The 25,229-nt window shown below is 40.7% G+C and overlaps 1 protein-coding gene across 20 annotated transcripts in view; it reads right to left on the bottom strand.

The window, feature by feature from the left end:
• Positions 1 to 25,229, bottom strand: part of THRB (thyroid hormone receptor beta) — a 372,691-nt gene that overhangs the window by 102,349 nt on the left and 245,113 nt on the right. For 18 of the 20 annotated variants that reach the window (XM_041734410.1, XM_041734408.1, XM_041734416.1 and 15 more), the window contains one exon: positions 211 to 274. The exons of the other annotated variants lie outside the window; for them this stretch is intronic. In XM_041734410.1, coding sequence (XP_041590344.1) covers positions 211 to 232 — 22 coding nt within the window. In that variant the 5' untranslated portion in view covers positions 233 to 274. The remainder of the gene's footprint in view (positions 1 to 210; positions 275 to 25,229) is intronic. 20 annotated transcript variants of the gene reach the window in all.

Here is a 25,229-nt window from a genome sequence, read left to right as displayed (position 1 = left end):
AGGTTTCAGGTGATGATGCAACTCATTTCTGAAGAAGATGAAAGCTCATTTGTTGGGATGTATTCATAGGATGTATCTGCATTTAGTAATACTGGAAATAATTGTTGCTAAGACTCTTAGGTTGATCTTTTAGAAACTCCATATTTCTCTTTAGGTGGAACACGAATGGAGACATGCAAAGAAAATAAAAAAAAAAAAAAACATAGATACCTGTCATACTGTTGGGAGTCATAGGTTAGTAATCATTCTGGACCTTTTTTTTCACTGACACCTCCTACAAAGAAAAAGACAAGAAAAAAACCCACAGGTTATAACCTGTATTTTCCATAATGTTTTTGTTTCAAACAATATCACATACATTAATTAGTTTGAGGCAATTCATTACTCTCAACTCACGACTAGGGAAATTGAAGCATTGGTGGGCTCTGTGATATGTGTAAATTTACAAGATGTTTTAATTTTTAATCTCAGGTTTCCTTCTATAAATAAGTCTTCAACATAATATTTTATTAAAGATTACATGTCTCTTTTTCCATCTCAAATTTCAAGAATGCTACCAGTACACTGACTTGCTGCTTTTCCTGAGAGTGGCTAGGGTGTAGCATCTTGAGTCTATATCCTTGCTTCTCCAAGTGAGGGATGTCAATCTCAGACTCACGCACTGGCTCCAATCCCTGCTTCCAGCTCTTCCTGAGGGCAAGCTGTGTCCCTCCTGTCTCTCTGAGGGTTTGCTTCCTCAATCCTTCCTGAGCAAAACAGTCCCCATGTTTACATAAGCTGATTTAAGTCAGGTATCTGCCACTTGCAACCAAGAGTCTCTACTGATAACACTAATATTAAAATGTAATATTAATACAAGTGTGTCAAAACAGTTTTGTCTCCTTTTCATGATCTCAAAGGTGAAACTATAAAATCCCAGTTATGTTCTGCTATACCATCAAGTAAAATACTCTTTGTTTTCAAAATTTCAATTGAATAGGCATCTGAATTGTGTGTAAAGTAGAAAGTACTCAGGAACAAGAGGGAAAAAAATCTTAGTAAGGCTTTAAAAATATTGTCACCACAAAGTTTAATACTAATTTTCCTATGTAGTAATGTTTTCCTTTAGTATTACCATTACTACTACTATACGATTACCATTACCAGAGCATTAATAGTATAATAGTATTGCTATTATTATAGTACTTTTGTATTTGGTAGTATTTAGTGCTGTTTTCCTTCAATGACCTCTAGAGTTTTGTAATGTAATTGCAGGGAAGTCTAAGAACCCTCTAGGCAGGTGTCTGGGCCCTCTTTTCCTGGCCATTCTATGACATAGCGTGGGGTCAGTGAGGGACTTTGTTCTGAGGAGTGGACACAGAGAAGGTCCCCCAGAGCCTGGGGCTCACCAGATGGTCATGGGGCCAAAGGAGAAAACAAAGTCCAAAGAGCTTAAAAATAAAGAAAGCTTGAAAATAAAGAATCTTTCTTTCTTTCTTTCTTTCTTTCTTTCTTTCTTTCTTTCTTTCTTTCTTTCTTTCTTTCGTCAGGAAAGGAAACAAACTCAGGGAAGGCTTTCACCGAGTAGGTCAGTGAGGAGGAAGGGTCAGGTGGCAATGTGTTGGCAAAGGAGTGGCTAAGAAGGATTGACAAGCAGCTCTCTGTCCTGGGAGGGCCAAGACACAGTCTATACAGCATTCTACATCATTCATTCAGCAAGTCCCACTGCTCATGGGCAGGGAAGAGCCTACTGGGAGACCCAGCTTTGGTCCATGTCCCAGATCCTCTAGGTGAAGCTCCTCTCACAATGTCAGCATCTCAGGACCAACTGAGGGGGAGAATGGCACTCAGTTTAGTCTCCTAGGCAAGCTCTATGGGATGGAGAACATTCCTTTTGTATGAGTCATTCATTTATTTGGTTGGTCAGTCCAGAGGTCTTGATCGATATCCTACTATGCTTCGGCTGTCCCCAGGCTTTGCCCAAAGATAGCACCTGGGCCTACCCACTGGAGGCTTCTAACCCAAAAGGGAGAGAATCATGTTTAAAAAAATGCAGAAATGTATGCAGCTTTCCCCTTCAGTGTCTCTTCAGAGCAGCCTGGGATTCAAAGGGGGCAGAGGTCACTCCTACCAGAGGCTATCCAGAAAGGCTACCTAGTGGAGGTAACTCTGGACCCAAAGGTGCTTGTCCTCTCTAGGCCTTTCCATGGGTCATGATATAATGCTTTCTTCTCATTCTTGCGCTTGGGGCACAGGGATGATTCTGGGTAATTCTTTTATTTATTTTTATTATTATTTTTAAAGATTTTATTTATTTTTGTGAGAGGCACAGAGAGAGAGGCAGAGACATAAGCAAAGGGAAAAGCAAAGGGGAGCTTGTTGGAGGACTCTATCCCAGGACCCCGGGATCATGACCTGAGCCAAAGGTAGATGCTCAACCACTGAGCCACCTAGACATCCCTCTGGGTAATTCTTTTAAATACTGCAGTTTTAAGTGGAGGAGTTTGAGTATCTAATTGAGTTTTTAAATCTGCACAGCTACTTAGTCAAAGCAAACCAGTCAGAGGGCTATGGCAGGTCTAGAGGAGGGATGAAAGTGCCTAGAACTAGGGTGGTGGCAGCAGATGGTGTGGGACCCAAGTGACATTAAGGAAACAGAAATAAGACACCGTTATGAATGCAATGTGAGCATTTAATACTGGGATAAACACTGGGGATACAAATAGGTTAAGACTAGAGGCTCTTGGCCCTCCAGGAATTTATAATCCATTTTACAAGCTGGCTGGGAAGGCGGAGTCCCCTGGCCAGGAGCAGCTAAATACACAAGCCACATGTGCAATGTGCCAAGAGGTGGTGGGACAATTTCTCAGGGCTCTCCTTCTTCTGCTCACTTAATCACTCTCTGTCTGATGCCATGTCCTGTAGGTGAAACTTGTTCCCCTTGGAAGAATGTAAAAGTGGGCATTCACCCCCAAAACATCTAAAACACATATATATTAAAAAAAATGGCAGGGAAGTTGTCCTTGAGTTCTCTGAAACTGGAAAGCAAATGGAATTATTATATTACAAACACGTAGGATGTAGGTCCAGGGACTCTGGAAGACACTGGGCTCCCTACAACCTTCCGAGAGCTCAGAGGCCAGCTTGGGCTGCATGGATGGAAAAAATGTAGCCTATAGGACAACAGCCAGGCCACATCTGGGCTGCTATATTTGAAGAGAAAGCCTCATGTAGAATGTCCAGGCTGATGGAAACCATGTCTTACAAGAAGTGTGGAAAGGAGTCTAGAAAAGTGAACAGTCATACGGTCTTCAAATATGTGAGGATCTGTCATGTGGGAAGCGTTAATTCAGTATGTCAGTGGTCTGGCTGGAGAGATGCTGCTGGGGCCCGCCAAGGGGACAGAGGACTTTTTCTGCTTGACCTTAGGTGGAAGAAGATGCACACCTATAGGCAGGAAAAAATGCACAAAGGCACACCATCTCCCAACCTCAAGCTGCTCTTGTTCTCAGGACAGATTAAGCCTCTCTTGAGAAGACCAGAGTCTTCATTCTGCAACAAAGCAGATGCCAGGTGTATGATACAGTTCTGGGGATGTGCAAAGGCCTGTTCTATGCTTCTCCCTAAAATTCTTCTTTAAAGCTTCATTGCTTTAGCTCAGTGGATCTCAACTGTTTGGGGTTGTGGCAAGATCTGGTCTACTCAAAGAATATAATGGAAGTTATAGGATCCTTCCCTTGAAAGATGAGTACATGATTTGGCATATATTTTCAGGAGATTTGCGGGTCCTCCTCCACCAAACTCATGTGTGGATGCACATTAAGCTTTGGCTGCAGGCTTTGATGATTCTTAAAATGCAAAAGCTCATGGAAAAGACATAAATTGGTATAAATGCAATCTATTGAATAGAATGAAAAAGAGATGTGCTGTTAGTAGTTAGTTGGCCAGTTCAGCACCAGGGTCCAACAAGAAAATACGGAGTCAGGACAGCTAAAATAAAGCAGCACGAACATCCTGTTTTACAGCTTAGACAGGAATGCACTAGCGTTCTGCTTTGCAGCTTTTGCAGAAATGACTTCTGCAAAATGTCCTAAAATAAGACACTTAACACAAAACATTTGTCACTATCATGGGCAAGGGGCAGTTAAGACAAAAACCCCTAGATGTCAGCAAAAAAAAAGACCATTAGCACGTGGACATTAGTCTAATAGGGAGACAATACATAACCAAAGCCCTGATTGGCATGACTTGCCACATCCTGATTGCTTAAGATATTCAGCAAAGATGCTCATAAAAACCCCTCATCTAAAAAACTCCAAGGCCAGCCCTCTTGGGCCCCTATCCCTTTATAGTCTTGCTCAATAAACTTTGCGTTGCTGCCCACCACTCTTTGTGTGGTCTACCTCTTCATTCTTCAATGCAGTGTGACCAAGAATCATAGGTACTAGAGGCAGAGAAATCCTGCAACACAAAAAAGTGTGAGCTATTTTTGGTCAGAGGAACAGCGAACAGGACCTACAAGCAGTAGATTCCTTTTTGGGTGGAAGAAAGATGAGTTTCAGAGAAACAAGGCTAGAGGCTAAAGACAAATCCTCCAACCCAAGGACTTGGTCTAGGACCACTCCATTTATGCCACCAGACACCGTTGCAAGCTCTGGATCATCTGAGATGAATTATTCATGTTACCTGCCCCTGGGGGGCTTAGGTGAAGAACCAGTCTGTACATTAGCAGCACAAGAGTTGACCAGATGATAAAAGATATGTTTGGAGGCACTAAGGAGAATGTGATGAATTCTATCTGTATGAGGAAGACCCACAGGGACATTTGAGCTTGGCTTTGAAAAATGAGACAGGATATTTTCCAGGTGGAGAATAAAGAATGGCTCAAGAACAACAAAAGAACAAAAGGTAGAGCAACTTGGCAGAGGATACATGATTTGGGGTGGGGAGGGAAGAGAACATGGCCAATAATGAAGCTGTAAATGTAGTTAGGGGCCATATAATGACAGGTCTTGACAGGTTTGCCATGGAATTCAGTCTTCATCATATGGGAAATAGGGAGCTCAGGAAGGTCCTTAGAGAATGACCCACTTTGAGAAAGAGAACTCTGCTGCAATGTGGAGGACTCCTCAGGAGGTTAACCCCTTGGGTGGCACCTCTTTGTGTGGGATCATTGTTATTTTACTGTCTTAGTGTTCTAGGTCACAAAGCTAGACTAGGGCCAGAGTTAATACCGTTTAACTCCATCTTGTAAACCCCAGTGCAGTTGCTCAGACTGCACACCCATTTATCCCCTTGTGTTTCCCTTTTCCCTCTAGAAATGACAACATTGAAGGGACAACTGTAAAAATCACCCCTTGAAAAATCTTTCCATATGGGTCCAGTGAGTCATTGCTTATACAGTCTGTACATAATTAACATGAAACATCACATCCTCTTCACGTCTTTACATCAACCTTTTCTGAGGAGAGTGTTGGTGGCCTTTTCAAGGCCATCTTCCTTGGCTCTCTTTGGAGTAAGGGTCTTGGAGTATTATGTGGCTTGATGCATCAGAACAGGAAGATATATAGGGCTCCTCTGTTAACACTTGAACAGGTGCTTCATGGGCTGTCCAAGGAAGCCATAAGTGCCCTAGGGTGGGGTAGGGGTAGCTTTCATGGACAAATTTCTTGATTCAGTTTAAAAGGTCAGATGCCCAAATGTTAGTTTACCACAGACTCTAAGTTGAGACCATTAACACCAGGAAGGCTCTCAAAGGAGGACACACCCACTCTCTCACCTGACATTGAACAAACATAGATAATCTATTCTTCCTGGATTTTAGAGGTCACGGCAATATGAGTGGAGGGCAATCCATGAGGATGTGTCTTGAAGTTGTGTCTACATAGCAAGCAACTGTTTTTACTAAGTTTATTTGGTATGGTGGGGCATTGGGTACTGCTGGGGTTTATGGGATGGGGCCAGAGCAGCTTGGCCCACTCTGGCCCCCTTCTGGCCTTGCCATTACTCTGTCTGTGGCATCTGGAAACACTGCTGGGTGAAGACAAATGGCCATCCGTTTAGAGTGGGCTGCACCTCTCAAGGAAGGCAATGAGGTTATGGATCTCCATCAGGTGCCTCCACTTTGAATATCCTCTCCCTTCTGGAGTCTCCCTTTGTATCCCCTGCCCCTTATAGAGAAGGGCCCGTGTCCATCAAAACTTTACTCTGCCATTTGGGAAACATTTTTAAGAACAAGTTCAAGCCCAGGTACAGAGGAAAGATTCCTGGACAAGGTATCATTCCAGATGGTTTAGAGTCTCAACTCAGTAGCTCAACCATCTCAGATAGCCTCTTTACCTCTTACCCCTTCAGGGTTATGATAAGGGCCAAAGGGATTTGAAATTGCTTTATAGATTTAAAAGTAGGATATCAACATAAGGTATTGGAAGAGTTCATCATTATTGTAGTCACTATCATTATGATCTACTAATCTGGCCAGGCCCAAACATCCCTAAGGTGTGAGAAATTGGAGCTATTATCTGGCCTCTACTTTGAGCTATCCTGAGGTGGTTTGAAGACTCATAACAACACAGAAGTCCACCTTCCTAAACCCCATTATCACCAAGATAAAGTGGAAGTGATATTTCTCCTTTCTCCCACCTGCCATTCTCCTTTTTCCAGACTTAATTTTACCTTTTGAAAAAATTTTTCCCTTTCTAGCTTATCTTTCACAGTCATTTAAATTTGTTATAGAACAAAGAAGGTTGGGTGCCCAGATGAATTTGTTCCCATTTCTATAACTTCCTAAATGCTGTCCCAGTTATCCTTTGCTGAAGTCTTTGCATTTTCATAACAAATCTAGGATTCAATGAAGTGAATATATAACGGTTAAATTTATGATGATAGTAATAAGAACTCAAATAGAAGAGAACAGAGGCAAAGTATATTCAAATCATACCACACCGTGATACACCTTTTCCACTTGGTAAAACTAACCCTCTTTGGCAGTGTTGTGTAAAAAAAAAAAAAAAAAAACAATAAGAGGAAACAATTTAAAAAGCCAGCACAGTTAGACTGGGAATGGGGCTGGTTAAAAAGGAACATAAGGCCGCGTTAAAGATGTGCAAAAACAGAAGTAGCTGGTACTTGTGCTGTGGCCCAGATGCTCGTCTGAATGGATCACCTCTAGGGGCAGAGGGCAGGGACAGAATTCCTCTGCTGGATATGGTGGGCAAGCAACTAGGGCCCAGCATAGGAGACAGGAGCAAATGACTATTGAATGGCAGAGCTATAATTTTCATTTGAGATTTTCGGCAGTTGTTGTGTTTTGCCTTCGGGGAATGAGACAAGACAACCAGGATCTGTGATTAAAATTGAGCCTAATTTGCTGTGGCTGATTTTTTTGTTCTTGGTAAAGTGATTAGACTTTACTTCTACCCGACCCACCCCTTTTAATTCATATTCAACAATCTCGTTGTGAGGCTCATTTCTGCTTTTCATTTTAACCTCTGTCCAAGCCAAATCCTTGTCCCCTTCTTCTTCCATTCTCCTTTTCCTTCTCTCTCCCAGGCAAAAGTCACTGTGGCATGGAAAGAGTGTGGATCCTGCCACTTACCAACAGAATGACACTGGGGATGTTCAATGGTCTCAGGGTAGGGACAAGGTCACTAACATCAAAGTGGACGGTGACCCATGCTGTTATTCTTCCATCCTTGTGTGCTAGGTTCTGGGGCCACAGCCTGAGTAAAATCCTGTTTCTTCTTTGAGGACTAGAGGTAGACAGTGGTAGGAGTGGGGTTCTTGGGCTCAGACTGAGCTTAAAACAAACAAAAAGCTCCCTGTGAATCTAAAAGCATCCACTACATTCATTTTATAATCACCCTGAGTGGAACTTGGTACTATCTGTGGCCACATAATGTAGTGCTAGAAAAGAAGTAACCAGCCAGTAAAAGTTTTATGAGAATCAACTTGACTGCCAGCTGTGTTTACAACGCACTTTCTTCTGAGCTACCTTTCTCTGCAGGTGGACCATCCGCTCTGAACACTTTTCAGAGTGGAAGCTAGTCTCTTAAGAGGAAGCAAGTGGGTGGTTTGAGGAAGTGTCTGACACAGCAGGAGAAATGACTCCAACAGAGGCCCTGTTGGCCAAAGTGAGTGGTTAAAACTGCTTCTACTGACACCTGGTGGAGAGTAGGGTAGCTTCCCTGTAGCAATGAAAATCAAGTACGTGTGTCTGTGTGCCTGTGTGTGTGCGTGTGTGTGTGTGTGTGTGTGTGTGTGTGTGTGTGTTTTGAAGGAACTCAAAACGAATTCATCATGCCAGGGGACTTAAATAGCTCCGGAGGAATGAAGGTACCATGCAGAACCACCAGATGCTTGAATATATAATTGTGGTTAGGTGACTCACTAAGACACATGCATGAAAAACAACAAATGAGAATGTGAAAATAAAACATTAGGACTGAAGCAAACGATTTATTATTGATTTCTTAAAAGTGTTTGATGATGAATAAGACAACACCAACAAACAAGAACTTAATTCTCCACTGCCACCCTCTCCAACAGCTTTTGACAGAGGGAGCATCCACATCCCAGAGGGATGGATTTGCCCAGACCCAGCTCGTGCTTTGCTGCCTCTGGAATCTGCAGTGAGCTCCTTGTAGATTTTTAACCCTCAGGTAAAAAGAGTCTTCTTCCCTAAAAAGGTGTTATGAAGACTGATTTGTCTCTAAAATTCCTTGAAGATGAAAACAGAATTCTCCTTACAAACGTCATTATAATCATTTTTTTTAAAGATTTTATTTATTTATTCATGAGAGACACAGAGAGAGAGAGGCACAGACACAGGCAGAGGGAGAAGCAGGCTCCATGCAGGGAGCCTGACGTGGGACCCAATCCTGGGTCTCCAGGATCACACCCTGGGCTGAAGGCGGCGCTAAACTGCTGAGCCACCAGGCTGCCCAAACATCGTTATAATTGTTAACCACTTCTTAAATGCTAAAATTGTGGGAGGCGGAGGAGGACTATGTTACAAAGTTCCTACAGAAATACTTCAAAGGGGAACCTGGGTGGCTCAGTGGTTGAGCTTCACCCTTGGTCGTGATCCCAGGATCCTAGGATCGAGTCCTGCATCAGGCACACTGCAGGAAGCCTGCTTCTCCCTCTGCCTGTCTTTGTCTCTCTGTCTCTCTCTCTGTGTGTGTCTCTCATGAATAAATAAAAATCTTAAAAAGAAATACTTCATAAACTTTATATTGTCTCCATTCTCCCCTTCCTTGGTTTCTTGCTTGATGAAGGTCTTTGGCTGACCTTAAATCCACAGCTAGATTTTGCCTTTCAACAAGCTGTTTTAAAGGTGATTTTCAGAAATGCACCAGAGCAATCATTAGTTCAAATTTGTAAGAATTAATCCACTATATTTAAGTCATAAAGGAAGAGCTGGGGCACCGAATGAGAATTTAGGTTGTTATTTCAAAATAACTATAGGAAGCCTAGTGAAGCGTTGAGGCAGGGAGCTGAGATGGGCAGATCTAGGTGGGAGGTAAGAAAGAAAAGCCCCTGAAAGATTCATGCAGTTAAAATTTTCTTATATTTTTTATTCCCTGATATTTAAATTAAAGCTAGAATATATATTTCCTTAAATGTCTGGCTAAAATATTCTGATCAGAAGGTGTAGAGCCCATCTATCCCTCCTCCAGGAGTTAGTGGCTCTAGGACACAGAGATCCCAGCTTTCTCAGTTCATGACATGGTTAGTGTTTTAGTAATTTCTTCACAGCGACCCCAGGTCAAAAGAAACAATTAAACTTTCCATTTGCTAAGTAATAAGGTCCAAATAACCTAAGAATAGTATTTGTATGCTGATAGTCATTGCTGTGTTTCCCTTGAAAATTAAAGATGTTCCCTTGTGTAACTATGTGTCTGCCATGGCACTCCCAGGGTGCCTTTGTTAAGAGTTTGGGAACCATGGTGGTAACAGTTTCAGGACTCAGTGAATAGTTGAAGGCTGGTGTTTACATGACCTCTTTCTACCCCTCACTCTTTGCGAGGCCATGGCCACATAATTTGACTTTTCAGCTTAACGCTGCTAAGCAAGTCAACCTGACTTACTGCTATGGAGTAGAGAATAGGGGAATGAGACACAGGGCAAAGCCTTTGCAGGATTTAAGCCAGTGTTGGGAACAAACAAGATTTGGCCAACAGTCAATAGCGTTTCCTGAGCCCCTGTCACAGGGGCAGTTGTGATGAAGTCTCTAAAAAGTGCACAGCCCTTGCATTGTATAAGAAAGGGAATGCATGGGCAGCCCTGGTGGCTCAGCGGTTTAGCGCCGCCTTCAGCCCAGGGTGTGATCCTGGAGACCCAGGATTGGGTCCCACGTCAGGCTCCCTGCATGGAACCTGCTTCTCCCTCTGCCTGTGTCTCTGCCTCTCTCTCTCTCATGAATAAATAAATAAAATCTTAAAAAAAAAAAGAAAGAAAGAAAGAAAGGGAATGCCATAAAGTCACACTTTCACTGGGAGTTATAGGCATGCCAAAGGTAGCCAAGAAGCTGGCCTGGTAGTAAGTCCTTAGGTGGAAATCTGACAGATGAGCATGAGATGTTAAACATGCTGGAAGAGTTGTTATGAGTATCTCAACAGATCTATAGATGGCAGGTCGCCTGCTTTTCCATCCTGTACTGTTTCTTCATATGTGCCAATGAAGCAATGAAGCCACATATGACCTACACTAGTGGTTCTCAAACTTTGGCAAGCACCTGGAAGGCTTGTTAAAACAGATTGCTGGGATCCACCTCCAGAATTTTTGATTTAGGCAGTCTTGGGTGGAGGGCTGTGAGTCTGAGGCTCTGTGTTTCTAACTAGTTCCAAGGTGATCTGACAATACTTTCCAGGGATCATGTTTTGGGAGTCACCAGCCTACACCATTTGGGAACATGTGAGAGAAACTGAGGTGCCACCTGGGTAGGCTGCACTGCCACTGGGCAGGCAACCCAGCTACTCCATTCCTGACCAGCACAGTCAGCTTTCTCTAGAACATTACCAGTGAAAGGTGATTACCAAGGCACCCAGCTCTGATGGTGGACAGTGAGCTACCTCCTCTGAAGGCCACTAATGTTTTAAATGGGTACCCTCAAATCAGAGACACTCAAGTCTTACAGTAATAAAGTGACAACAGGACATGGAATATGAAGGAGCTTTGCATTTCCAAAGAGGATGGCTTTGCATTCTGCTCACATTAAGTATGCAGCTCAAGCATGGAGAAAGTGGTTCTTTTCTTTATTTATTTGAGAGTGAGCGAGAGAGAGCACACATGCCAGGAGGAGAGCCAGAGGGAGAAGCAGGCTTCCTGCTGAGCAGAAAGCCCAACATGGTCTGGGATCATGACCTGAGCCCAAGGCAGATGCTTAAATGACTGAGTCACCCAGGCACTCCAAGAGAAAGTGGTTCTTAATCTCAAGAAGGAAGTGGTTCTTAATCTCACAGCAGAATCAGCTGAGAAGACTTGCTTACCATCTCCAGGGTTGGGCCTAGGCATGTGTACCTAAAAGAGGCTTCCCAGCTGATGCCGTTGAGAATTTCTGTCAGGAGACAAGTGCTTGAGTATGAACACAACTGTAGGGGTAGGTCACCCTACTGTCACTCTCTCATTCCCTCTAGGCATTCACCTGCTGCTGTGAGCCCACATGCATGCTCATTCATTAGAAGTCACTGGACACCACCCTGCTGTATATGTCTTGTTTGAGTTCACAGGCCTGCAAAGAACTTTCTACCCATGCTTTTTGCCACCCTTCCCAGTGGTGGCAAAGCCATGGCCAATGTGGTTTGTCCCAAGCATACTGCTAATCAAAAACCATTAGTTATGTACTGGAGAAGAAATTTAAAAAGTGGCAACAAATCCATTGCATTTTCCAAGTGGACTTCTGTACTCAACCCACACTCACCCTCCTCTTCTGGTCAAGTGCTATTTCTTTAGGTTCTCAAAGTGTGGTCCCCCAGATCAGTAGCATCAGCATCACCCAGGAACTCATTAGAATGTAGATGCTCAGGCTCTACCTCAGACCCAGTAAATCAGAAATTCTGAGGGTGGGGCCAGAAGTCTTGTTTGTAACAAGCCCTCCAGGTGATGAATCTGGTGCATGCAGGAGTTTGAGAACCACTTGCTGCCTTATTGTATCCCTGTACTTCCCTGCCCACTACCAAAGATTATTAGATAAATGGTAGGGACCACTTTTCTTTTCCCCACCACCTGGCCCAGGGTTCAGCACATAGCAGGTACTTGAGAAACACTTGTTATTTACTGAAGCTAGGGCAGTTCTACTTCCTGATCATGAGTGAATAAACACTCCCTTGGCATGCCACTTCTTAGGGGGTGCCAATGCTGCATCTAAATCATCTCACATTTCTTATGGGTTGTATTTTCCATATTTATAAATCAGCTTTCCCTAAATTCTCTCCAAGATTTTTACATTCCTTTCAGCTCAGGAAGCCAAAAAACACGATGCTATGGTTTAGCCAGTGTGTTTCCTGCTGGGGGGAAGGGCATTTCTGCATGTTTCTTAAATTCCATTCTCCCAGCATTGTGATTATTTTCTGAACAATAGAATGAGATTGCTGATTCATGCTCAGCTCACGGCTCCAGGCATCTTTTTTTTCCTGCTGTACTTGTGCCGAATACAACACAATAATGTTCTATTCATCCCTCTGAATTAGAAATGCCAACAGCTCAGATATGCAACTGAGGGGTTCCCCCCCCACCTTATTTAAAGGCTTTCCACAAATAACACATTTGGAAATATTATATGGCATTAACTTTGAGCCATCTGGATCAGGCAAGGATGGTTAGACCTTACCTTTTTATCAGCCACTCTGTGCACAATGCCAGGCACACTGTAACTATAATTCCCACAATATGCTTGTTGAATGAATCACATACTCACTTCCTGAGGTTCAAGCCTTAACCTTCTATTCTGCCCTGATAGATGACAACAAGTCCTCTGTTAAATGCAGGGAGAAAGCCCAGCTCTCACATTCAGACTCGGGTTTGGATCTAGGCAAAGAATGGGATGGACATCCTCAAGTTGGGCTTCACGCAGCCTCATCCTGCTCTACAAACTGCCTGCTGTTCCAACTCTGGCCCTCCCGCAGCCGTGAGATCTCCGGTCCCCTCTCAGCATACCTTTGCCAGGAGTGGCCAGGGCCAGCTGCGGGTTTTTGTTTCCCAGCTGCAAAGTCGAACTGGTGAGACTGCTTAGAGCTCCTAAAACACTAATGTCAACCTGAGCTCTGTATCAAATCACCTGGGTGGCTTTGCAAAGTCCCAAGGCCCAGACTGTATCCTAAACCAATTAGTATTGTATGACTCCGGCCTTAGTTTTGTAAAATTGCCCAAGGGGTTCAGATGAACAGCCAAGGTTGAGAACTGCTGCTCTAATGTGGCCTCTAAAATAGTGTCTGGGAGGCCTCCCTGTTCTGCTTTTGCTCCCTCTGGGTCTCCTTTCAACATGGCAGTCAGAGCAGTCCTTTGAGAATATATGAGCCAGCCGGTGAACTCTCTGCTCAATACCCCACTGGGGCACCAATAATCTGCCCCATTTGATTCTCTGTCATGGTCTCCTACTTCGCTCTCTTCAGCTTCACCAATTCCCTGCTCCCCTTGTCCCCATCAGAGAGCCTTTGCACTGGGATTGTTCCCCTGCCCAAAATGCTTGTCCCTTGACACATGCTCAGGTCACCTCCCTCACCTCCATGAAGTCTTACAAACTTTAACTTCTCAGAAATGTCTGCCTTGACCACCCCACTCCCTGCTGTAACTTGCCCCTTCCCTGTGCACTGCCTTCCCAATGCTCCTTATCCTACTCCACTCCTGCTTTTCCCCATAATACACAGCACATCTTAACACGCTGCACACTTCACTTCTTTTCTTCTTGTTTTTGCTTATTGTTCTGTCTCTCTGTGCTAGGAGGTCAGCTCCATGAGGCCAATGGCCATTGTCTTGTTCACTGACTACCCCAAGTGTTCAGGCAGTACATGGCAGACATTCAATAAATACTCGTGAAATGAAGAACGATGTTCTCCTCTGTAGGTGGTGGAGGAGCCGGGGGCTGAATGGAGGAGGGAAGGCTCAGTGATGCATGAAGAAAATGAATTTTCTCAAAAATGACAGATTTTGAGGGAACACTTATCATTTGATTCTAATTATAAATCAAGGGAAGGGACTGCTAGGCAATGTCTAGGTTAAAAAAAAAATCACACAGAGACAGGAAGTGGATTAGTAGTTATCTCAGGTGGGGCAGTGGGGATGAGTGGCAGGATAGGTGCAGGGACAGGAGGGACTGCTAGTGGGAGCAAGTGTTCTTTGGGGGTGATGGAAATGCCTTAAGATGAAATTAGGGTGAGAGTTGCATGATTCTGTAAAAATACTAAAATCCACTGAATGGTACACTTTCAGTGGGTGGACTCTGTTGTGTGAATTGTGTCTCAATAAAACTGTTAAAAATGCACCTTTAACTGAAGTATCATACAGGTGTCAAATATAAAACTGAAAAAGAAACATAGGCTGTTATTATTTCTTATTAATCATCTGGATTTTCCCTGGCTTGAGTTTGGAATCAGAGCTGGGAGAGCCTTCCTTAGTCTTCATTGGCTGTCAGGGACATCTATTAGTAAAGAAATGTAAACAGTATTTTTGATCAAGGTTTAACTCATGAGTAATTTATTTGGATTAAATGCCTTTCCCCTAATAACTTCCACGCCTCCTCAAATTTTGGTCTTTTTCAGGACCGGCCGTTTTGGAAAGCAAGCAGCCACTTGGTGTGAAACAGAGCTCTGTACAGATTTGAAACTTTTGAACTTAAAATGCCAAGAAAGACTCTAGCCATGTTGACATTTACCATCTACTGATGGCCACTTTTCCCACACATCACAGAGTTCTGTTTGTCTGCAGCTGTGAACTGAGATGCTGCTTGGCTAGCAGCCCTGTGAACCTTCTTTCAACTCACTGATGTTCTGGTTATCTAGTAACATGTATGGAACAATGACAGCATGTTATGATTAAAATGATGGATAGCGACTGCTCAATGAGGACCCTTCTTCCTCCTTTGGGAGCTCAACAGCACATTCCATTAGGTAGGAAGAGTGAAACCTTCCTTCTGCTCACCTGCCCATTTCTCTGCTCACAATCTTGATATGTGCTTTCCCAAGCACAGAGGGTCTGGTTTAAAGGTCAGGAGGCTGCTCCAAGTCATGGCTTCAACCATTTCACTAGGCATTCCCTAAGATGTGAGCAATGCTGTGATACAGGAAGATTCTTGGGGACTGCTATGTCTTTAGGAAATTTCTGAGGACACAGCCAATATCTCATCAATAGCCAAACTGAAGGAAAAGACACTCACAGTTGTTTTCTGCTCATTGATGAGACAGAGGGTTACAGAGAAACTTGCCCTGTATCTCCCAGCTGGTGAGAGGAGGAGTTGGGATGCCAACCCAGAGCCAGTGCTTTTGATTGCTGAGACATACTGCTTCCCACCTGCCATATGCACATCATTCAGCTGGGTGCCATGATGGGTACAGGGATGACTAAGCCCTCCTCATTCCCTCTGCTAGCACTGCCCAGTAGAGATGACATGACATAGCAATTTTAATTAGAGGATGTTGTATTTGTTACTCTAGGAGAAGTGCAAAGGGCCATGAAGGTGTGTGGGATAGAAAGGTTAACTAAAAAAAACCCCAACTCTATGGAACATAGACACTGCAAATCATTATACCATCCTTCCAATGAGGGTCAGTCATGTCAGTCTTCCTGGTCAAGATCCAGGTGTGAACTGAGGGTCTTTTCAGATCTTTGCACACTTGTGCAAAGTGTGGTTGATTGGGCTAAAATTATTCTAACCATGCAGTTTGGATGCTTGGATAGAGTATCTACATCAGCTTGTTTTAGTATCATTTGTACACTTGTCCTATAGGACAAAGACAGTATATCTCTTACAGAGATGTTATGAAGATTAAATGAATTCATAAAAAAGAAATGCTTAGGATGGGGCCTTATATGTAGTAAGTGCTCAATAACTGTGAGTTGTTATTGTTATGCATCATTAATCACAGATTCTAGAGAACTGAGTACCAGCTACTAAGGACTTAACTGCATAGGGTCTTAGTTATTTTGTTGCATGATGAGAGAGGAGCTGGCGTGTCAAGCTGTGTTCTCTTGCTGCGGTAGGTGAAGTGGGTTGCAAGGGGGTAACAGAGTAAGTAGAGTGTTCACCAAATGCCATTGCTATCTGTGGAGAACTTGGTTTACTCCATGCATGGATGTAGTTTACAAAAAGGTCATAGTATAGACATACTATTTGTCAGGGCACAACTATTTTTTTTTTACAAAACAGTTAACAACATTAGGAAAGGATGGGATTTCCATTCTTTAGCCTGTTACTGTGTAAAATATTTGATAAGAGGATAACTCACTTCTTTGGGGGCAGTAGCACTTGTAAAACTGACTCTTTTAAGCAGCACTGAGACAATTAATGAGAACTATTTGGGTGTTCTCTGTTGGGACTTAACTAATGCTTTCTCTGTGAGAAAAATCAATATTTTTCTATATTCCCTCAAAAACATTGTTTTGGTCTAAAAATGATAGTTTTAACAGATGTGATTTGGTACACTTCAGTTGTACCATCTCTAGAGTCATAAAAAAGTTTATTGTAAACAAGACTCACTTGCCTCTCCATTTTCTTATATGAAAGACAGTAGGCCTTGGTCATCAACTAAGAACGTTGATTTGACCTGCCTTACATAGCAATGAATCACATGGTTTTCAGGAGAAACACATCCAAGTGATTGGAAAACAAAGATTTCCAGTAAAAGAGAAATCAGCCAGTTTCTAAAACACCAAATAAATAATGAGATCCCACATGAAATGTACAAATGTGTACAAAGAGCTACCGGGGACTCTTAAGCTCCAGTACAAAGATGAGCTAGACCAAACATGGGCTTTAGCTTTGTGATACAGTCAGTAACAGTAACAAATATAGAGTTTCTAATTACATTCAATGAAATTGAGTAGAGAAAAAAAGAATATGATATTTATGTTCATATGTTAAAATATTACTCACCATACACCTGTACCTGTATATATGGTTCCCTTGAAACTAAGGATTATAATAAAGGCCAGCAATAGTGATAGCATGTAACATTTATTAAGTGCTTATTATGCTTGCCATTCTGCCAAGTGACCTGCATATACTGCCTCTTTTATTACTCTCAACAAACTGTGATGTAGGTGGTCCTATCACCATTTTACAGCCAAGAGATCTAAAGTTAGCAAATGTGACTCCTTTGGCCAAGGTTATAAAGATTTTTAAATGGGAGACCCAAGAATTGAACCCAGGTTTTGTGGTTCCAGACTTTATGCTGTACATCACTATACTTGTCTGCCTTTTATAAGAATATTGGTGGTTATATGCATTTATAGCACCTTTTTACATAGGTTATATGATCCGATGTTCACAATCTTCACAATCTTCTTATTGTATCTTTTACAAATGAGGATGCTGAGGCACAGATGTTAAATGTCTAAAGGTAAACACTGCTATATGAGAAAAATCAAAGTTATGCCCCCTGACCCCTAAGCCAAGTTTTTTTTTGAAGAATCTGAGCTTAAATCTTCTCTAAATGGAAGGTCCTGACCATGAATTGTCGCTATTGCTACCTATGAAGTCAAGAGCTGAGCAACAATTCTACCTGTGGGTTAGTTTAAAAAAATACAATTTCTAGCTCAGAATATTAGGCAGTTGAAATTTTAATATATAGAACACAGGGTTTGGACAGGTTGACACAAATGATTTGAAAAGTTCACTTGTAATGAGTCTGAAACTCTCTCACATGCCCAGCACAGCATCAGTGAGACACATATTCCCTAAGTGGCAGGCAGACATTTCTTGTTAGATACGAGACATTTTCCGAGTTCAACAAAGGTTACGTGGTTGTTCAGAAAATTAGAAGTTCTATTAATAATCACTGCTCCATTTGATTGAGGATATTGTTCCTATTATTCTGTGGTTGAGTTCATGAGAATAAGCCTTACAAATATACCAACTGGATAGAAGTGTGTGCAAATGAACTGCCCTTGAGTCCTGACCCCTCTTACTCTACCAGGTTCAGTCCCATATCCATGCTGCCAGAAAAGTTTATAAAGGGCTCACCAGTGAATAGTTCCTTAATAAAGGAAAGGTGCTTTTCGTAAAATGCTATGATAAGTGGGCCATCCGTAGTTGTTCAAACGGAAAGTCTGGAACAGTACAATGGACAAAGCAGGGTGGCTGTTCCTTACAAAATGGCAGTCTTTCCAACCCAAAAGCCGAGTGCCAATTGGTTACCAATTGCCCCTCAGCTCCAAACCAACTCTTCTATTTTCTGCTGTGATTCTGGAGCTGGGACTTTGTAAACTCATTCCCACAGTCCCTTGCCAGAGGGCATTCTATTTGATTCTGCCTATAGGAGGCACTAGAGGGAGAGTGGAAGGTGAGAAGAGAGAAAGCATCTCCTTTTTTCTCATGATCTCTCCTTCCCTCAATTCTGAGCATCTGCTAGCAGTGACTACTGGCAGTGGCTAACCTCTTATGTCTTTTGGCATCTCCAGAGGTAGTCTCTTTGTAATCCACAGAGGTTCTAGCAGCAGCTGGCTGGAGTGCCAGATCCATAGGACTGCTTCTCTGAGCTAGATCCTAGTAACCACATATCTAAGGGTGACAGCTACTTCTTGCAGCTGGGTTACTTCAGTGGTCCTTTTTGCTCTTTTGGTGCTCCAGCACTAGTACAATAACCAATTAATTGTACTAAATCCTTCTGTTTGAATTAACTACTGATTCTGTTTTCTTCCCTGTACCCTGGTGGTTGGATGTGAATGGCATAACTTGTAGCATGTTGCATGTTAGCAGCATGTGCAATGTTGTACAACACTGCAGTACCAGAACCAGCAGCAGTGACTGAATTCAAACCTGCTCCTGCTAAGTGTGAGAAATTATTATTATTTCCAGCCAGGAACTGAGCAAGTGTGAGAAATTACAACTCCCTAGCTGAAGGGTAGTTAGAATGGAAGACTTCAAAGAATTACATTTCTAAACTTTTTTTTAAGTATAAGAATGATACCTGTTCACATGAAAATGTTTGCAAACACAGAAAGTATAAAGGAGAAAAAAAAATTAAAACCTGTGCTAGAGTTAACCACTGATATTTTGACATTTTCTTTCTGGTCTGCCCCCATACTGCTTCATATTTTAAAAGAATTGTTATTTTTAACTGACACTTGGTCTCTAGTATTTTCACATGACAACATGAGGAACTCAATTCTCAGAGGGATGTGACTTTGCTTCATCACAAGTACAACTTGTCATTTTTGCTTTGGGATTGAATCTCTCTGGCAGGGGCTGTTTACCTCTGACCCAGAAACTAGACAAAGGCCAGGGCTACAAAATCCCAACTCTGGTATGCCTATTATGCCTTCTCAGTCGGGATCATAACGTAAGTAAGAAATCTGTACACATTCAGGAGGAATGCTTAATATATTATGTTCTGGCTCCTGGGGTAAGTCTATGAAAATTTTTGAAGGAATGTAAAACACAACTGTCTGCTTTGTAAGAAGTGGCATATTTAGATGCAGAGGTAGGACAAATGCTGATACCAATTACTGGGGTCTGTAACACATATTTGGAATTTTGGTACTTCTGCATTAATTAATTAATGTCTTTTGGCATCTCCAGAGATAGTCTTACCTCTAATTAATTAATTAATTCATTAATTCACAACTACTTCCCAAGTGTCTACCAAGGACAAGGGCAGAGCACTGTGCTAGTTGCTGGATCCACAGTTGCTGCCCTTTCTCACAAAACTTATAGTAAGAAGAATCAAACTCCAGGAAGAAGTGATTAGAAGACCAAGCATATATTCTTGGTCTATTCTTATGTCACTTTTCCTCATTAATAAAGCATCTTATTACTACATGCATTTGTCCCTGGCTCATTCACAGGTACACCTGTCACCAAAAGTCTTTAGTTTTGAGATTTGCTTCAATAAATTAGGGATAGTATTAACCACCTGTTGGTCCAATGTTTCAGTCTCCATCTGTCTTTTTTTTTAAGATTTTATTTATTTATTCATGAGAGACACAGAGACATAGGTAGAGAGAGAAGCAGGCTCCATGCAGGGAGCCCAATGTGGGACTCAATCCTGGGACTCCAGGGTCACACCCTGAACAAAGGCAGATGCTCAACCACTGAGCCAACCAGGCATCTCTCCATGTGTCTTAAAATTATTTATCTGGTAGAAAATATAACCATCATGAATCTTTAGGCTTCAAATAACACAGCACTGAAATATATGAAGTTAAAAACTACAGAGTACAAGGCAAAATAAATGGAAGCACAATAGTAGTTGAAGCCTTTAATATACCTTGCATTCCTTGAAAATTTAAGTAAATATAAAGAAAGAATATCAGAATATTATTAATAATGTTAATCTAACAGTATGAAATTTTATACTTGAAAAACATAATAATTACAGAATAACAGAAAGAAACCCAAATAATTATAAAATGTGACCAATAGTAGGTGATAAGGAATCTTCCCTACAGTTGAAATATTAAAGGCAAAATAATGTTTCCACAATATAATCAACTTAGAAATTTAAACAAGAAAAAGAAAAGCAGTCACATACAAACTACAAATGCTTAAAAACCAAGAAAGTCCTCCCCTGAAAAACTCAATTCATCAAGAAGATATAAGTGCAAATATATATGCACTTAACATTGGAACATCTAAATATATAAAGTAAATTTAACAGAATTAAAGAAAGAAATGAACAGCAATATAATGACAATAGGGGACTTTAGTACTCTACTTTCATGAATGGACAGATCACCCAGACAAGAAATCATGTGAGAAAATTTCTCAACTATGTGGAAATTAAACAACATGCTCCTGAACAACCAATTGGTCAAAAGAAATCAAAAGGGAAATAAAAAAGTACCTTGAGATAAGCAAAAATGGAAATTCAACATATGGGCTGTAGGAAAAGCAGTTTTAAGAGAGAAGTTTAGAGTGATAAACAGCTACATTAAGAAAAAAGAAAAATCTCAAATAAAAAACCTAATCTTATACTTCAAGGAAAAAGAAAAAGAATAAACTAAGTACCAAGTTAGCAGAAAGAAAGAAATGATAAAGATAAAAGCAGAAAAAAATGAAGTAGAGAATAAAAAGACAGTAGAGGGACTCCTGGGTGGCTTAGTTGATTGGGTGCCAACTCTTGATTTCAGTTCAGGCCATGATCTCAGGGTCATGGGATTGAGCCCTCCTTTGGGCTCTGCACGCAGTGTACAGTCTGCTTGTCCTTCTCCCTCTGCCCCTCCCACTGCTGGTGTGTGCTCTTTCTAAAATAAATAAAATCTTGAGAAAAAAATAGAAATATTGACAAAACCAAGGGTTGATTTTTTAAAAAGATAACAAATTTCAGAATTATAAGTAGATTAGCCAAAAAAAAGGACTTAAATAAAATTATAAATGAAAAAAGAGACATTGTACTGGATATCACAGAAATATAAAGGATAAGAAGAGACCACTATAAATGATGATATACCAACAAATTGGGTAACTTAGAAGGATTGAATACATGTTTGGATACTCACAACTTATCAAGATTAAGTAAAAAAAAAGTAGAAAATCTGAACAGATCAATAACGAGTAAGGACATTGAAGCAGTGTTTAAAAACCTCCCCAAAAATAAAAGCCCAGGACCAGATAGCTTCATTGGTGAATTCTACCAAATATTTAAAGAATTAATATTAATCTTTCTCAAAATTGTACAAAAAATTCAAGAGAAGGGAACACTCTCAAACTCATTTTATGAGGCCATCATTACCCTAATACCAAAGCCAGACAATGACCCTGCATAAAAAGAAAACTGCAGGCCAATATCCCTAATGAACATAAATGCAAAAATTCTAAACAAAATACTGGTAAACTGAATTCAACAGCATATTAAAAGGATCAAATGCTATGATCAAGTGGGATTTATCCCCAAGATATAAGGATAGTCTGACATGTGCAAATCAATAAATGTGATATATCACATTAACAGAATGAAAGATAAAAATCATATGATCATCTCATTTGATTCAGAAAAGCATTTGGCAAATTTCAATATTCTTTTATAATTAAAAACTCTCAACAATTTAGTTAAAGGAATGCATCTCAACATAATAGTGCCATATATGACTAGCTCACTAAAATCATTGTCAATGGTAAAAAGCTGAAAGCTTTTCCTCTAAGATCAGGAGCAAGACAAGGGTATCCATTCTCACCACTTCTAGTCAATATAGTACTGGAAGTCTTAGCCAGAGCAATTATTCAAGAAAAATAAATAAAAGGCATCCAAATTGGAAAATAATAAGTTAAACTCCTTATGTTTGCACATGACATGATCTTTAAAAAAAAAAAGATTTATTTATTTTGGAGAGAGAGAGAGAGATAGTGAAAGACAGTATGAGTGGGGTGGGGGCAGAAGGAGGGGAGGGCAGGGAGATGGGGAGGGGCAGAGAAAGGGGGAGAGGCAGAGAGAGAGGGAGAAGCAGGATCTTGGAATCATGACCTGAATTAAAGGCAGCTGCTTAACCGGCTGAGCCACCCAGGAGCCCTGACATGATCTGATATATAGATAATCCTAAAGACTCCACAAAAAACTGTTAAAACTAATTAATGAACTCAGTAAGCTGCAGGATACAAAATTATTTTTATACAGTCACAGTAAACTGCCTGAAAAAGGAGTTAAAAAACGTGATTTATAATAGCATCAAAAGAATAAAATAATTAGGAATAAATTTAACCAAAGGAAAGACCTCTACACAGAAAATGTCGAAATAAATTGAAGAAGACAGAAGTAAATGGAAAGATATCCTTTGTTTATGGATCAGAAGAATTAATATTGTTAAAATATCCATACTATTCAAAGTCATCTATAGATTCAATGCAATCTCTATCAAAATTCCAATGGCATTTTGCACAGAAATAGGAAGAAAATTCTAAAATTCTCATGGAACCACAAAATACTCCAAATATCCAAAATATTACATTTCCTGATTTCAAACTATATTACAAAGCCATAATAATCAAAATAGTATGGTACTACATAAAAATACATAGACTAGTGGGATAGAATAGACAGCTCAGAAATAAACTCATAAAATCAACTAATACTTGACAAGTGTGCCAAGAATACACAGTAGGGAAAGGATATGCTCTTCAATAAACGATGCTGGGAAGACTGGATATTCTTATGCAAAAGTATGAAATTACATCCTTAAGTCATTCAAGAACCTCAACTTGAAATGGGTTTAACACCTGAAATTGGTTAAGACTTGAAACTGTGAAACTCCTAGAAGAAAACATAGAGAAAATGCTCCTTGACAATGACTTATTGGATACAACACCAAAGGCACAGGCAACAAAAGCAGAAATCAACAAGTGGGAATATATATCTAACTAAAAATCTTCTGTATCTTCTGTACAGCTCAGGAAACTATCAACAAAATGAAAAGGAAACCCATGGGATGGGAGAAAATATTTGCAAACCATGCATCTGATAAGGGGTTAGTATCCAAGATATATAAGAAACTCATAAACTCAATAGCAAAAAACCTAAACAATCCAATTTAAAAGTGAGCAGAAGACCTGACAGACATTTTTTCAAAGAGAGCACACCAATGACCAACAGGTACCTGAAAAGATGCTCAACATCACCCATCATCAGAGAAATGCAAATCAAAACCACAATAAGATATCACCTCACAACTCAGAGTGGTTATTTTCAAAAAGACAAGATAACAAATGCTGCTGAGAACGTGGAGAAAGTAGAACTGTGATGCACTGTTGGTGGGAATGTAAATTGGTAAGCAATTATGGGAAACATTATGGAGTTTCCTCAAAAAACTAAAAATAGAACTGCCTTATGATCTTGTAATCTTACTTCTAGGTATATATCCAAAGGTAATGAAATTGATATCTTGAAGTATCTGCACTCCAATGTTCATTGCAGTATTATTTAAAATAGCCAAGATACAGAGACAACTTAAGTGACCATCAATGGATGAACAGATAAAGAAAATATGGTATAAAGGGGTGCCTGGGTGGCTCAGTCGGTTAAATGTCTAATTTTGGCTCAGGTCATGATTCCAGAGTCCTGAGATCAAGCCCCACATCAGGGTCCCTGTTCCATGAAGAGCCTGCTTCTCTCTTTCCCTCTGCCTGTTGTTCCCCTTGCTTGTGGTCTCTCTCTCTCTCTCTCTCTGTAAAATAAATAAGTAAATAAAACCCTTAAAAAAAGAAAATATGATATATATACAGTGGAATATTATTCAGCCATAAAAGAGAAAATCCTGCTATTTGTGACAACATGGATGATAACTGGAAGCCATTATGCTTCCAGTGAAATAAGCCAGATACAGAAATACTGTACAATCTGTACAGTACAATACTGTACTGTACAATCTCACTTATATGTGGAACCTAAAATACGCATAGAATCAGAGTGTAGAATGGTGGTTGCTAGGAGCAGGGAATGGGGGGTAGAGGAAATGGTGAGATGTTGGTGAATGGGTACAAACTTTCAGTTACAAAATAAATATGTTCTGGAGCTCTAATGTACAGCATGGTGATTATAGTTAATAATACTGTATTGTATACTTGAGATTTGCTAATAGAGTGTATTTTCACCACACACACACACACACACACAAATGATAACCATATGAGGTGATAGATATGTTAATTAACTTGATCATGATAATCATTTAATAGTGTATACATATATTAAGTCATAGCACCTTAAAATCATGTACAATCTACATATATATAATTTTTTTTCATATATATAATTTTTATTTATAAATCATACCTCTATAAAGTTGGAAGAAAACCCCCAAGTACATCATGTATTTAACAATAAGTATGTTAGAAAAAGAACACACAGTAAAGAAAAGCTGAAAGAAGTCAGAAAGTAGTTTAACAGTTAGAAAATAGTGTAACATGGGACGAATGGGTGGCTCAGCGGTTGAGTGTCTGCCTTTGGCTCAGGGCATGATCCTAGGATCCAGGATCGAGTTCCACATCAGGTTCCTTGCAGGGAGCCTGCTTCTCCCTCTGCCTGTGTCTTTCTCTCTCTCTCTCTCTCTCTCTCTCTCTCTGTATCTCATGAATAAATAAATAAAATCGGGCAGCCCCGGTGGTG

Source organism: Vulpes lagopus, chromosome 19, assembly GCF_018345385.1.
Source record: "Vulpes lagopus strain Blue_001 chromosome 19, ASM1834538v1, whole genome shotgun sequence".
Lineage (NCBI taxonomy): Eukaryota > Metazoa > Chordata > Mammalia > Carnivora > Canidae > Vulpes > Vulpes lagopus.
The sequence above is the reverse complement of the archived record's forward strand: the minus strand, read 5'-3'. Positions and strand labels throughout refer to the sequence as shown.